At 41.9% G+C, this 12,123-nt stretch overlaps 1 protein-coding gene across 9 annotated transcripts in view; it reads right to left on the reverse strand.

Moving 5' to 3' along the window:
* Positions 1-12,123, reverse strand: part of otofa (otoferlin a) — a 72,741-nt gene that overhangs the window by 1,403 nt on the left and 59,215 nt on the right. For 2 of the 9 annotated variants that reach the window (XM_069720134.1, XM_069720131.1), the window contains exons 27-47: positions 12,032-12,103; positions 11,654-11,773; positions 11,407-11,568; positions 11,116-11,278; positions 10,351-10,517; positions 10,106-10,135; positions 9,867-9,998; positions 9,684-9,759; positions 8,412-8,557; positions 8,210-8,344; positions 7,976-8,113; positions 7,743-7,870; positions 7,262-7,432; positions 6,855-7,015; positions 6,321-6,463; positions 6,153-6,241; positions 5,802-5,900; positions 2,452-2,693; positions 1,529-1,701; positions 1,104-1,204; positions 480-667 (exon numbers count right to left, since the gene is read on the reverse strand). In XM_069720134.1, coding sequence (XP_069576235.1) covers positions 487-667; positions 1,104-1,204; positions 1,529-1,701; positions 2,452-2,693; positions 5,802-5,900; positions 6,153-6,241; positions 6,321-6,463; positions 6,855-7,015; positions 7,262-7,432; positions 7,743-7,870; positions 7,976-8,113; positions 8,210-8,344; positions 8,412-8,557; positions 9,684-9,759; positions 9,867-9,998; positions 10,106-10,135; positions 10,351-10,517; positions 11,116-11,278; positions 11,407-11,568; positions 11,654-11,773; positions 12,032-12,103 — 2,829 coding nt within the window. In that variant the 3' untranslated portion in view covers positions 480-486. Of the gene's footprint in view, positions 1-479; positions 668-1,103; positions 1,205-1,528; positions 1,702-2,451; positions 2,694-5,478; positions 5,578-5,801; positions 5,901-6,152; positions 6,242-6,320; positions 6,464-6,854; positions 7,016-7,261; positions 7,433-7,742; positions 7,871-7,975; positions 8,114-8,209; positions 8,345-8,411; positions 8,558-9,683; positions 9,760-9,866; positions 9,999-10,105; positions 10,136-10,350; positions 10,518-11,115; positions 11,279-11,406; positions 11,569-11,653; positions 11,774-12,031; positions 12,104-12,123 lie in introns of all 9 variants that reach the window. The other 7 variants (XM_069720136.1, XM_069720133.1, XM_069720132.1 and 4 more) reach the window with 7 other exon arrangements.

Below are 12,123 nucleotides of genomic sequence, written 5' to 3' on the forward strand. Positions count from 1 at the left end.
CTATCACAATGACACATTTTCTGATGTGTAAATAGACACGAGTTAAGCCGAACCCTTAGACTAACCCTGACAAGTGACATGTTTAAAAACTGAACCGAGTGTAAAAATCATCATGAGATGATGTTATATTGTAAATTAATTAACATACAAATCGTTCCCATCTCTACTATCCATCTTATATGCAGTGAACACTGCAGTTGTTCACCTCTACTTAAAAATGTGCCTCCTCCTTTCCAAACCAAACAGTTGGTCACATACGAGATGACTTATGAAACTTGGTGGCATAAAGGAACGAGACAAGATAGAACAAAGGGACACAACGACTATTCTACTTCTAAGATAGTGAAGGAAAACAGAGAAAATAAAGAAAGTGTTTGGCAGGACAGAGGAGGAGGAGTTGTAGTTAAGACATAAGAATCCAGGAGGAAAAAGGGGGCAAAAAGAGAAGCAGAGACAGTGAGGAGGGGGTCGGAGGCTACCAGCGCGTCAGGCCCCCAGCATCTTCTTGACCAGGTAACCAGGGAATGAGTAGAGGAAGAGGCCCAGCATGAGCAGCAGCAGTATCAGCCCCAGGGCCTTCAGGATCAGCCAGCGGTAGTTGTGCCAGATGAAGTAACGAATGGACTTCAGAGGGCCCAGAAACCACATAAGACTGGTGTCCGGGCGACTTTGTGGAAGAAGGGAGAGAAAGAGGGAGGGAAGGAATGTAGATGAGGCAAATAGAGGGAGACAGGGGAAGGAGAAAAAGAATCACATGCACACAAAAAAGGGAAAGGACGAGGGGAAGGGAGAGACAGGGAGACAGTTGAAGAGATGGTAGGAGGAGAAACAAGTGTAACAGTGATCTTTTACAGTGCAGAAAGCAGCGCTGAAGTTTCAGAAAACATGACCAAATCACATCTTTGTAAGATTACATACATGTTTGGTCATGATTTGCGTCTCTATGTTTTGATGCTGATGATTTTTAACTGCTTTTTGCATTGTAAGAATGATTTTCCCAACGAGAAAGTTAAAGGGACCCGTGTGTGTGTCCAACTGTGAAACCAGTGAGTTTGTTTGTAAGTTGCTATATTCTCCCTAAATGCAACATGTTGATATCTTACTTTGGTTTCTCCAGAGGATCCGGCTCATTTCGTCCCAGACCAACAGGACTTTTCTCTGCCTCTTCTGCTGTCACCAGGTGAAGCTCAGCCTCAACCTTACCCTGTAAGGACATCAATAACATGCAAATTAGAAAAGAAAAAGTCACCTTTTGACCACAAAATAAGTACTGTGAAATACCTTACTTTTTGCAACAAGCTCCCTCTGAAGCTTTTTGAACTGCCCTGTATTTTGTTCTTTCACTTTCTCGCTTTTATTGTACTTTTATGGACTTGTGTTTTCCTTGATACTGCTGATTTTCCTTCATCATTTTCCCCCTTTAAGGTGGCGATCTAACATTTTGAAGTGATTTTGAGATACATATTTCCCAGACTGCAGTCATGACTCTGCTCATGCTGCGATGCCCAGCATTTCAAGACTGTCTCACCGTGAGCTCCATCTCATCGTTCTCATCACGGGCGACAAACGGCCACCATCCTTTGACCCTCTTCTGTTTGAAGATGGAAATAGTGGGCAGTTCATTTCGGATCATGTCAAGAGAGCACTGCTTGGCCGTCTTGGCGCCGCGAGGGAACCGGTTCAGGTCCAGCTCGATTGCACCTGGGAGTGGTGATAGCAAAAGTGGTCAGACAGTGAGGGCTGTAAGCCTCTTGTAATGACTGAGGTCAAATGAATGGGTGACTGGGCCAGGAGCAGGCCACTAAACAGGACAATGAACCAAAAATACATTTGAATTAAAACCAGCTATTTCCTGGTGAATTTGGTAAAACAGAAGACACCATGACTGGATTATGACAAATTATACCAACATCTTTGTGAGGCTGTAGTTCAAAGCCAAATGTCAATGTGCTGACCTGCAGATGCGTATATTTATTACCATAGTTAGAAAGCTAACGGCTAATTAGCACAAAACACAAAGTACAGCTGATGCTGATGGAATTGTTGTTTGTTGTGTAAGCATCTGCATAAACCAAAATGTTGGACAAACTGAGATTTCATGTGATAGAAATGGAAATGTCAAAGGATCATCAGTTATTAAAAACAATCCTTCAGGTACCACATTTCTTGGCAATAGTTGTTGAGGCATTTAACTAAAAGACAGAAGTGTTGACCTATTAGTTGGCCAAAGGCAAAGTCAGGTGAGGTTCATCCACTGGGGAACATGAATTTTTGTACAAAGTTTCATAATCATCTGACATATTTCAGTCTGTTCAGATCAGCAACTCACAATTTTGAGCAAAAGACTAAAATGATTCCTCAAACAATAAGATTTGACGTAACAAGCTCAAGTATGTCTTACAGCCCCAAAAGATCAAAGAGAACAAAAAACAATAATTTCTCAGTTCTCACCCAGAAAGTCATCAGCAGAGAAGTGGTCTGCATCCCAGACCTGCATTGTGAGACGAGGAGGGATTTTGTATTCAGTCTCATCCCAGGAGAACATGGACTCTTTCTTAGAGATGACGATCTTCTCCTCGGCCATGAGGTAATCAAAGGGGTAGACGAAGCGCCAGTTGAAGTTGCCCTCACCGGTCAGGGAGTGGTAGTGCACGTCAGTGTCCTGTTTGTCCTCCTGCTGCCCTTTCAGCCATCTACGGAAACGGTCACAGAGATCAGAGTTAGGCTGATCTCTGGGATCATTAATGATGTGATGAGCTCATAGATTTTGTCATGCACTTATAAGGTCTGACAGGAAATTACAATTGTCTGTCAGTTACTTTCTAACAATTTGGAGTAATTTAAACAAGAGCATAGGACATGTTAAATATACCAGTCTGCTAACAAGAGAGATGATGCGAGTAGGTCAAAATCAAAACACATAATGTGGCTCCCCAAAAGCAAATCAGATTTACATTCATGCGTGTATGACAATGTTAAATGTCTGTTGGGTGACCCATAAAAATCTGATTTGCTGTTGGAGCTTCACACTATTTACAAAGCCATGCACACATAAAGCTTGCAGAAGTGTCACTGGCCAAATTTATCCAAAATATTAGTTTGAAAAAAGTTTATCCTTGATGCAGATTGCGAATAGAGGATCAAAGCTCAGGATTATTCTGTTGCGGTTTCATTAACAGCGGAGCGAGGCTGGCTTCATAAGTCAGGGGTAGCAGGGAAGAAGCTGCACTCTCAGTTCTCAAAATGCATCGTTAAAATTCATTACATTACATATTAGCAGCCTAAAACTACTTGGCAAATACAGAAGAGTCCCCCAAAAAAGATTTGGTAACTGAGATGCATAAACTGGTATAATTTGAGAGAGGGCGTTGGGGAGTTTTAACTAAAGGAAAGAAAACGTGCCTGATCTCATGTGACCCAACAACTGAATTATCTCTACTGTATGACAACACTGGATCCATCTGAAACAACCCCAGTTCTCCTTTCTTCCCTCTCACTCCGGGACAGTCCGGTCAGCTACAGAAATCTGGAGTAAAAGTGATCTTCCTTTCTAAAGCACTTCGTCATTCTGTGTTCAGGGTTGTTTGAGGATGGCATCCTGTTTGTTACAGTAAAGTCCGGAGGTGACCCATCCACAGGTGATACCACATCAGTTGAGAGAAAAATGATTCTGGTGAAGATAGGCAGGAGTGAAGAGGAACCAATATGTGGTACATTAGAGGTTGAATCCAGGCTGCAAAATAACAATGTTAATAAGAACATTGGAGTCATGTCAACCAGGCATGCATACAATCACCGAGCATTTTATTAGGAACAACTGTACACCTGTCTGTTTACACAGTTATCCAATCAGCCAATCATGCGACAGCAGTGAAAAGCATAAAATGTTGTTATCCGAGTCTGAAACTGCTGACGGTTTTCATGCACAACAGTCTCTACAGTTTACTCAGAATGATGTAAAAAAGAAAACAACATCCAATGAGCAGCAGATCTGCTGATGGAAACGCCTTGTTGATGAGACACGTTAGCCAATAACAGATATCAGGCACTGCAGTAAGTGCAGGCTCACAAAAACTGGACAGTTGAAGACGGGTTTGATGAATCTGCATTTCTAACAAGGCTCCAAATGGGAGGCTCACAATTTGGATGAAACAGCATGAATCCGTGGACACAACCTGCTGGGTGTCAGGAGCCGAAGCTGCCAGTGAAGTAATGGTGAACAATTTTGGGATTTAGCAGAATAGGAGATTTGCAGCATGAATTTGCAGGCGACAAATCTTCAAAGAATTATGGGATGTAATCATGTCACTTAGTAATATTTCCAACATCTTGTAGGATCCATGCCGTAAAGAACTGAGGCTGTTTTGAGGGCAAATGAAGGCCCTATCCAGTATCAGTATGCTGCTTCTAATAAAGTGCTTGATGAGTGTACAGAAAAGTGCACTTTCATGCAAGATTTTTTTTTTTTTTATTGGAAATTTGTGGAAAGTCATTATTTTTTGGTAATGTCCAGGAGCGCCTGCAGCACAGGACCAAACCACAAAACCTCACACAAAATGTACAGCAGTTGTGCAGCTGTGGGAAAAAGTCCATCTCATCTTTCTGGTGTTTCAGCTGTGTGAATTAAAGTCTGAACAAAACAGTGCTTTTTGTGGTTGATACCAATATTGATATAGAACAGTTTGAAATCTTTTAAAAAAAATTTTTTAACAAACATATTTTGTGAAAGGGCTCCTTTTATAGTGATTAACCCAAATAGACAGCTCACCTTACTAAATTGATCTTTGTAGCTTAATAGCTACTTAAACTCGGTGTTTCTGTTTTGAAGCTCATAGAAAAAGTATTAGTTGGACCATGTTCACAATATCAATTAAAACATTTTTACGACTCCACAGAGTGAAACTAATATTAATTTATGTTGCAAAAAATGAAATGAGAACTTTTTTGGAGTTTAAGAGTTGTGACCACGATAATACACGTGGTAGGTAAGATATTTTACAAATGAAAAATAAACTGCTCTCCAGTGGACAAATAATGTAATGAAGACTCTGTTGCTGTTATCTGAAACATATCTTTGTCATTTCTGTGCCACATTTTTTTGTTATCGGTCAACACAGACACCAATGTCGAGAATATATACAATATATTTGTGATATAGTTCAATATTGGCTATTAATATTAGTTATGTGTATCCATCTTGATGCAATTGAAATGTGGCTACATAAGCTAAAAGTAGACTGACAGATGTCTCTGAAATTTGACAGATCTACAATCAATACTCAAGTCATTCATGTGGTTTGGTCCTCACAGTGCAAATTTTTCATTCGGCATTTGTTTTCAGCGTGCTAATGGGAGAGTTTGAGACAAGCGAGGTGACGTGCTGGACGAAGAGTTAAAACAAGAAGAAATGATTCGAGGGATTCAGGAGCAGGAAAAAAGGGTATTTGTACGAGCCATGCGATGGAATCGTGTGTTTACCCCCTGACATAGATGTCAGACATCTTCTCTCCTGTCATGAAAGCATCGTCCTCTAGAATTACGTCATCAGTGTTCCAAATAACAACACGAAGCTCAAAGCTAGACATCAGCAGAGCATTGACCAGAGAAGAGAGAAAGGACGACAGACAGACAGGAGAGACGCCACAAACACAGAGACAAACGACACAAACACGCACACAGAAAAAATGGAAACAAAACAACAACAAAAAAAACGGTTAACTGCAAAAAGAAAAAAGAAAAAAATCCACACACAGCTCACACCCACGGGAGGAGGCTCGGTGGCCCCGCCCCACTGTACCTACCCCCTGACAAATATGTCACTGGACTTTTCCCCAGTGAAGTAATCATCGTCCTCCAGTATTACTTCGTCTGTATTCCAAATAATCACCCTGAGCTCATATCTGGTAAGGGGGGGAGGAAGGAACACACACACATTGTTGGACTTATATTTGACATTACTAGAGAGCTAACTAGTCAAATAGACTCACCATAATTTAACCTGGGGATAAAACTACATAATCTGTTGAAAAAACATTTAAAAAAACAATAAATATATATCTTTCCCATTGAATTTGCACTGGATTTGTGGTTTGGCATCATCATGACATCATCTTCAGAGTGATATTTGTCTTTTTGCTCCAGTCAGGATGTACCTCTTTGGTTTCCGTGGGGATATGTCAATCGCAGGTCCAGGGGCAGGCATATCCATTGGAAACATGTCCACCCACATCTCAATACGGCCCTTTGAGAAAAAGAAAACTGCTGCAATAATTACCAGCCAGAACTGTTTCATGATTCTAGGCGAGGTGTCTCTTTCCTACCTGTTCGATCCCGGGTTTGTCAGGGTTCAGCAGGGGTCTGGTCTCAACGTGTTCGGGGACGAGCTTGCAGCCAAGTCTTGGGATCTCCTCCCAGTGGTTCAACACCGTCAGGGCTAAATGCTCCTCGGTCTGCTTCTTCAGACCTGGGAGATCGATGCGATGACAAAAGGGCAAAATGAAGAGGTAAAGGGAAGAAAAGGGAAAGCAAAAAATAAAAATACTTGAGTCAGAATGGTTCAATGCCAAATTTATTTTAAGAAAGTTAAAAGGTTGATGTAACTGAATATGTATGGGATATTGGTTTTAGTACAAAACTGGAACAAGAAGGAAGAAAAAAAAAGAGGAAAATTAAAAGTCCTTTTGCAAACACCAACACAAATGATAGTAAATATAAATTATAATCACTTCTTTAAAATCAGAGACCATTAATTACTTGTATATTGTATTATATTGCCATCAATTAGTTTGACAGTTCAATAGTGAGGTTAGACTTTAATATGATTTCACAGTAGAAGGAGATAAATGCAGCGGTACCATTTTCATCGTCGATCTCTGTTGGTCCCATAAAGATTCGACTGGCCACCTTGACTTTGCCTCCTGGTCCATACTGAGGTCCGTCAATCTTGCTTTCCTTGCAGAGTTTAGCCAGGATCTGGCTGGGCTTCATAGGGTCCCGCCAAACATTGTATCCATGGCTACCATTAACAGATAACAAAAAGAGAGAGGTCTTTAAGAAAATGGTGATTATTGAAATAAAATGAAACACAAAATGCAATGAAATTGAGGAGGCTTTTAAGATGACTAGGATAACTTAAATTACAAAAGACTCAGACTTTCACACAGTACTTAAAGCAGATGTTGAGTTTCCTATGGAGACACTGCACCTTACAACACTCACAACCAATAACGGACATATACAGAATAAACACATTAATGCTCACAGAGAGTAGTTGGATGAAATGCCGCAGGTGGCTCTGTATTTGCTGTAGAAGCGATTCTCCAAGTCGATCTTCGTCTCTCCAATCAAATCATCCGTGCCGACCAGATCCCAGTCGTACACAGACACTGTTAGCATGGACTCCATGGGAAACGTGGCCTCGATGTCAAACGATCTGAGCGCAGACAAGTTAACAATAAACAGAACAGAGCTCATTCAAAATACTGTTGCATAAGAACGTACAGACAACAGATCTGAAGACTGCTGAGTACAGTTTGGTTTAATTATTGTGACTTAAACTTCTTGGCAGACTGGCAATTAACACCATTACCTACTTTTGAATGCTGCTTGTAAATCAGCTCAGAGAATAAAAATATCACGCTAAATATTTGTTTCTGTTTCCCATGAGACTAACAAATATGCCTGACTTTTCTACTGCACCACCAACACATGATAACAAACTGACACACGCTCTCTTGACTTACTTGCCAAACACGGGATTGAGCTGTTTGGAGATGTAGTTCTCTTTATCCTTGACCTCTGACTTGCCCAGCTTAATGACAACGTATGGATCAGCCTTCCCATTGATATCAGCAGGATGGAGGTCTGTGGCCTAAAAACACAGAGGAAAATAGGAGAGAATTGATTTTGTCTTATTATTTATGTAGTTATCATTTTTGATTGTAGCACATATTTAAACATTGAGAATGTCACCCACCCTGACCACAAAGATGCGAACAAGGACGTTGATTGGATCGTTATGCGGGATGCTCTGGAACATGCCCATATTAGGATCAAATCCCGCCTCTTTTGTGATCTCCTCGGACAGAGGTAGCTTGTACATACATAGGGATCCCTGGGTCACAAAAACAAAAAACAAAACCCGTAGGTCATATTTACTGTCGGCAAGTGTTGACTGAGATGTGAACGTTTTTACGCAGTGTTTCCCCACCTTGAATCTGCCCACAATTCTGTCGTCATCCAGGGCGTGTTCGTCGTCATCCCCCGCCTTTCCTCTGTACAGGTTGAAAGTGTGAAGCCAGTCTTCGAAGTTGCCGTACTCGCTCTCTAGCTCCTTGTTGTACACCTGCAAACAGAAAGAGGATGAGTGTTGTGTTGGCTAACTTTTGTCTGAATGTGAGTGACACACTCACCATCAGCTCATCCACTTTCGCTTTAACTGGTCGTTTCTCAGCGCCGTCTGCGGCCTGACCCTTCTTCTTGTCCTTGGAGCTCTTCTTCTCTTTGCTCTTTTCCCTCATCTTGGAGCCTTTCAGAAGAAGGTCATCAGGTTTGATATCTGATTGGAAGGGTGAATGGAGGCGGAGGTGGACAAAGTATGTTCGGAGTTATGAAGAGGGTTGGCAGGGTCTCACACAGCACTACGCGTCACATAACATGAAAGCTGACAGGTCTTTTTTTTTTTTATCAGGAGACTAAGTGTCCTTGAATTCATGTTGTAAATGTAGTTAAATGTTCTTGAACTCTAACTAACTAAAAACATCAAAATGTTCACAAATCAGTTTGTCTGAATTTAACACCACCTGAAAAAAAACAAAATCACCTTCCTGCAGTGATGTACAGGTGCACTGCGGCACACTGTGACATCACTGGTGGGTGTGGTTACAGATGCAACCACACTCGGCACTGAACTTTGAACCAAAACACTGCTTTTAAGCCTGGTGTTAAGTCACTCTTAAAGGAGGAAAACAAGCAAATGTTGAAAATGTGTCAATAGACATTTTATTTTAAAGGTGCTATAGTTGCATGATATCGCTAAAAGATTTGAGGTCCTCAGAAGAAAAGAAGTCTGTGAGAAGATTGACAGTAACGTCATGCCAAACTTCAGAGGACAAAGGTTCATGTAGTTTCAACTCTACAACGATGTCATAAGCATCCAAACCAATCTTCTCAAGTGTTTATAGTTTACTCCAAATTTTGACACTGAGTTTGACAAAGATATCTATTCATATGCTACAAGTGGCACCTTTAATGAAGAGTTATGTTGCATGGATTGCAGCCTTATTGTAAATAAGTTATTTTAATTATCATAAAGTAAAAGGAAGAATGCGATGTAGATCAATTCAGCAGAGCTGTATCAGCCAACTTTCATCTGTACTGTTGAGCTGGGAAGTCAAGCTGATGTAAAGACAATTCTGAATATGATCATCTTTGAATCTGTTCGAAGCACAAATGAAGTATGGATCCATGGGATGAAGGCGACGAAGAGGAGGAAGCACAGACAGTGCCTCTCATGCACTTAAAAAAACAACATATTCCTGAAAAGAGTCAGAAATATGTCCACATTTGCAAAATACAAAAACAACTCAACATCCAATGTCGGTTGACGTTTCACTTTAAAAGAAATCAAAGCAGCAGACACAGAGTCACGCTGGCAGGCTGCTGTTTTCTTTGAGTTTAAATACCTGCAGCTTCTGCTGCTATCTCAAGGTCCTCTCTCTCCTCTGCCTCTGCCTGAGCTGCGTCCTGCGCTCGGAGCGTCTGAAAAACCAGGCAAGAAAAATGCGTCAGTATAATCGAATTTCAAGTGTTAGGTTAACTAAAACGTGTAGATGTAAACACAGTAGACGACAGTGGAATATACAAACCTCCTTCATTGTCTCTATAGAGGCAAAATATTTGGACCACCAGTCCAGCACACTCTCGTCAGTCTCGTCCTCTTCCTCCACTCCTCCCTTCTTTTTCTTCTTCTTCTTCTTTTTGTCACTCTCTTCTTCAGTCTGTTCAAACATCACAGACACTCCAGTGATTCTCAGTACCTCCAGTTCTATTTCATCGTGACGCGCCACTTCACTACACTGCATATTTCTACAGGGAGACTACTCACCATGTCAACTTTTACAACAGCATCAGACATCTATGATAGAGGGCGTCACATAAAACAACACAAGCATTAATACACACAACGGATGGTGCAGGTATGAGAGCCACATGTACAGAGGCAGGTAAAAAGGACTGGACACAAAGCAGCTCTGCTTCCACCATTTATACACTCACTAAATATACCGTATATAAACATACACAGTGGGGAAACTAGCAGGCATTGCTCTACTGTACATGAGAAAAGCTTACAGCGTCTAACTTGACGACTGTGTCCATCTTTCGGATCGAAGCCTCTGTGTCCATGTTGACGAGGACGTCACCTGCGGGGCGAGAGAAGGTGCGGGAAGAGAGGCTGGGTGAGGAGCGGGGCTGGGAGCCGCCATTGGTTAGGACCATGTAGCCATTCATTAGCTTAGCTGGAGTGAAGCCGAAGGTTAAAGACGGCAGTTGGCAGCAGGAAAGGACAGGATAGGACAGCCGGGCACGTCATGCCAGAGAGGGACGAGATAACAGATGGAGGGGAGACACAAACAGGAGGAGAGGAGGTCAGGGCCGAAAGGAAGCAGAGAAATCAGCAAAGTTAATAAAGAAGAAAATGTCCACTTTTGAGACCAGAGAGCTGAAGATTGTAAATATAGTCCTAAAGCTGCTACTTTTAAATCTTTGTTTTTATTGTCTAAACCGCTGACTTTAAAAAGGTTAAACACTCTCTGTTTGATGAGAATCTTTTTAAGAAAAATTGAAACCAACAATGACAAAAAAGTTAATGGCAGAATACCCTTTTGTGTTTGAAATATATCTGCTTGAAATTGACAAAATTTGACAATTGTGACAAAAAGTGTCGATGGGTTTCAGCCTCAAATGATCATCAGAGCATATGCGACAGCAGCCAGTCCTCCTTTTAAAAGGACAGCTAATGTACACAAAATAAAGTATCTTGCCAGTAGAAACACAGCATTACTCCAAACACACACACAGGCTTCTGAATATCTTCCTTCAGATGAGTGTGAGCACCTGCAGTCGCCCAGTTGTTGGAGGTCTTGTCTGGAGCACTGTAGATGAAACGTCTCAGGCTGCTCACTGCGTGGGACCCCACCAGGATGTAGCGGCCAAACGCTCTGCAGTCCACCACACGGATGTTCAGAGGCGGATGGAGGAGCTCGTTCTCTGGAAGGTCCTGCGGTCAAAATCAAGAAAAGCAATAAGAACGAATTTCAAGTTATGCGTTAACTACGAGGACGTAGATATAATATCAAAGATACCGCTTCGTAGTGGTCTGAATATCAAATGGACAGTTGCACTCACCACCTCGAACCATTTGACCAGGGTGCTGAAGTTGGGATTCTTCTTGTAGTTCTGGATGAGGGCAGACTGAACACCTCTACCTGCACACTCTATGTCCACACGTGGGCGATCCACCTGAGCCAAGTTGATCCTCTTCAGGTCCCTTAATCCCCAGAACAAAACCTGAACCAGAGGGAAAACAATCCTGCAATAAGACAGGGACCTTTGGAGCTCAGCGTACACAGTCACAGTTGGAGATAAAATTCACCTCGATACGGTAGCGACTCAGGACAGGTCGGATGCCCAGCGGCACAGGGAGGATCGGTCCACGCTCGGAGTCTGTTGGCCCTTCGAGGGGGGGAAGGTCAGCTCTCCCTCCTTGACCGATCTAATGAGGGGGGCGAGAGGAGAACTAAATCAGGTTGAAACACTCCTGAGAGCGCCTTATCAGATTTATTTCCTACTGTCCTAATATTTGTATCAATTCTACTTTTGCTTGGTGTAACAATGTTTAAGAAGTGTGGAGAGGTCCAACAGTTAATGTCATGTTGGCAGAGAAAAAAGACAGCTACTGTAGCACAAAGACTGAACAGTGTACCCAAACAGTAAGAAAAAGAGGGATGAAAAGACAGAATGAAAAGAGAACCTTTATTTGAGGAACAGCAAAGTTATGGACAGCGATCAGAGCTCGCCTGATCTCCTCTGCATCAAAGGGTATCTGTAGGCAGCAGGAGGAGA

The sequence above is a fragment of the Brachyistius frenatus genome, unplaced genomic scaffold (genome assembly GCF_029030835.1).
Source record: "Brachyistius frenatus isolate BFR_SWC_R1_liver_20210118 unplaced genomic scaffold, ASM2903083v1 Contig_235, whole genome shotgun sequence".
NCBI classification, from domain to species: Eukaryota; Metazoa; Chordata; class Actinopteri; family Embiotocidae; genus Brachyistius; species Brachyistius frenatus.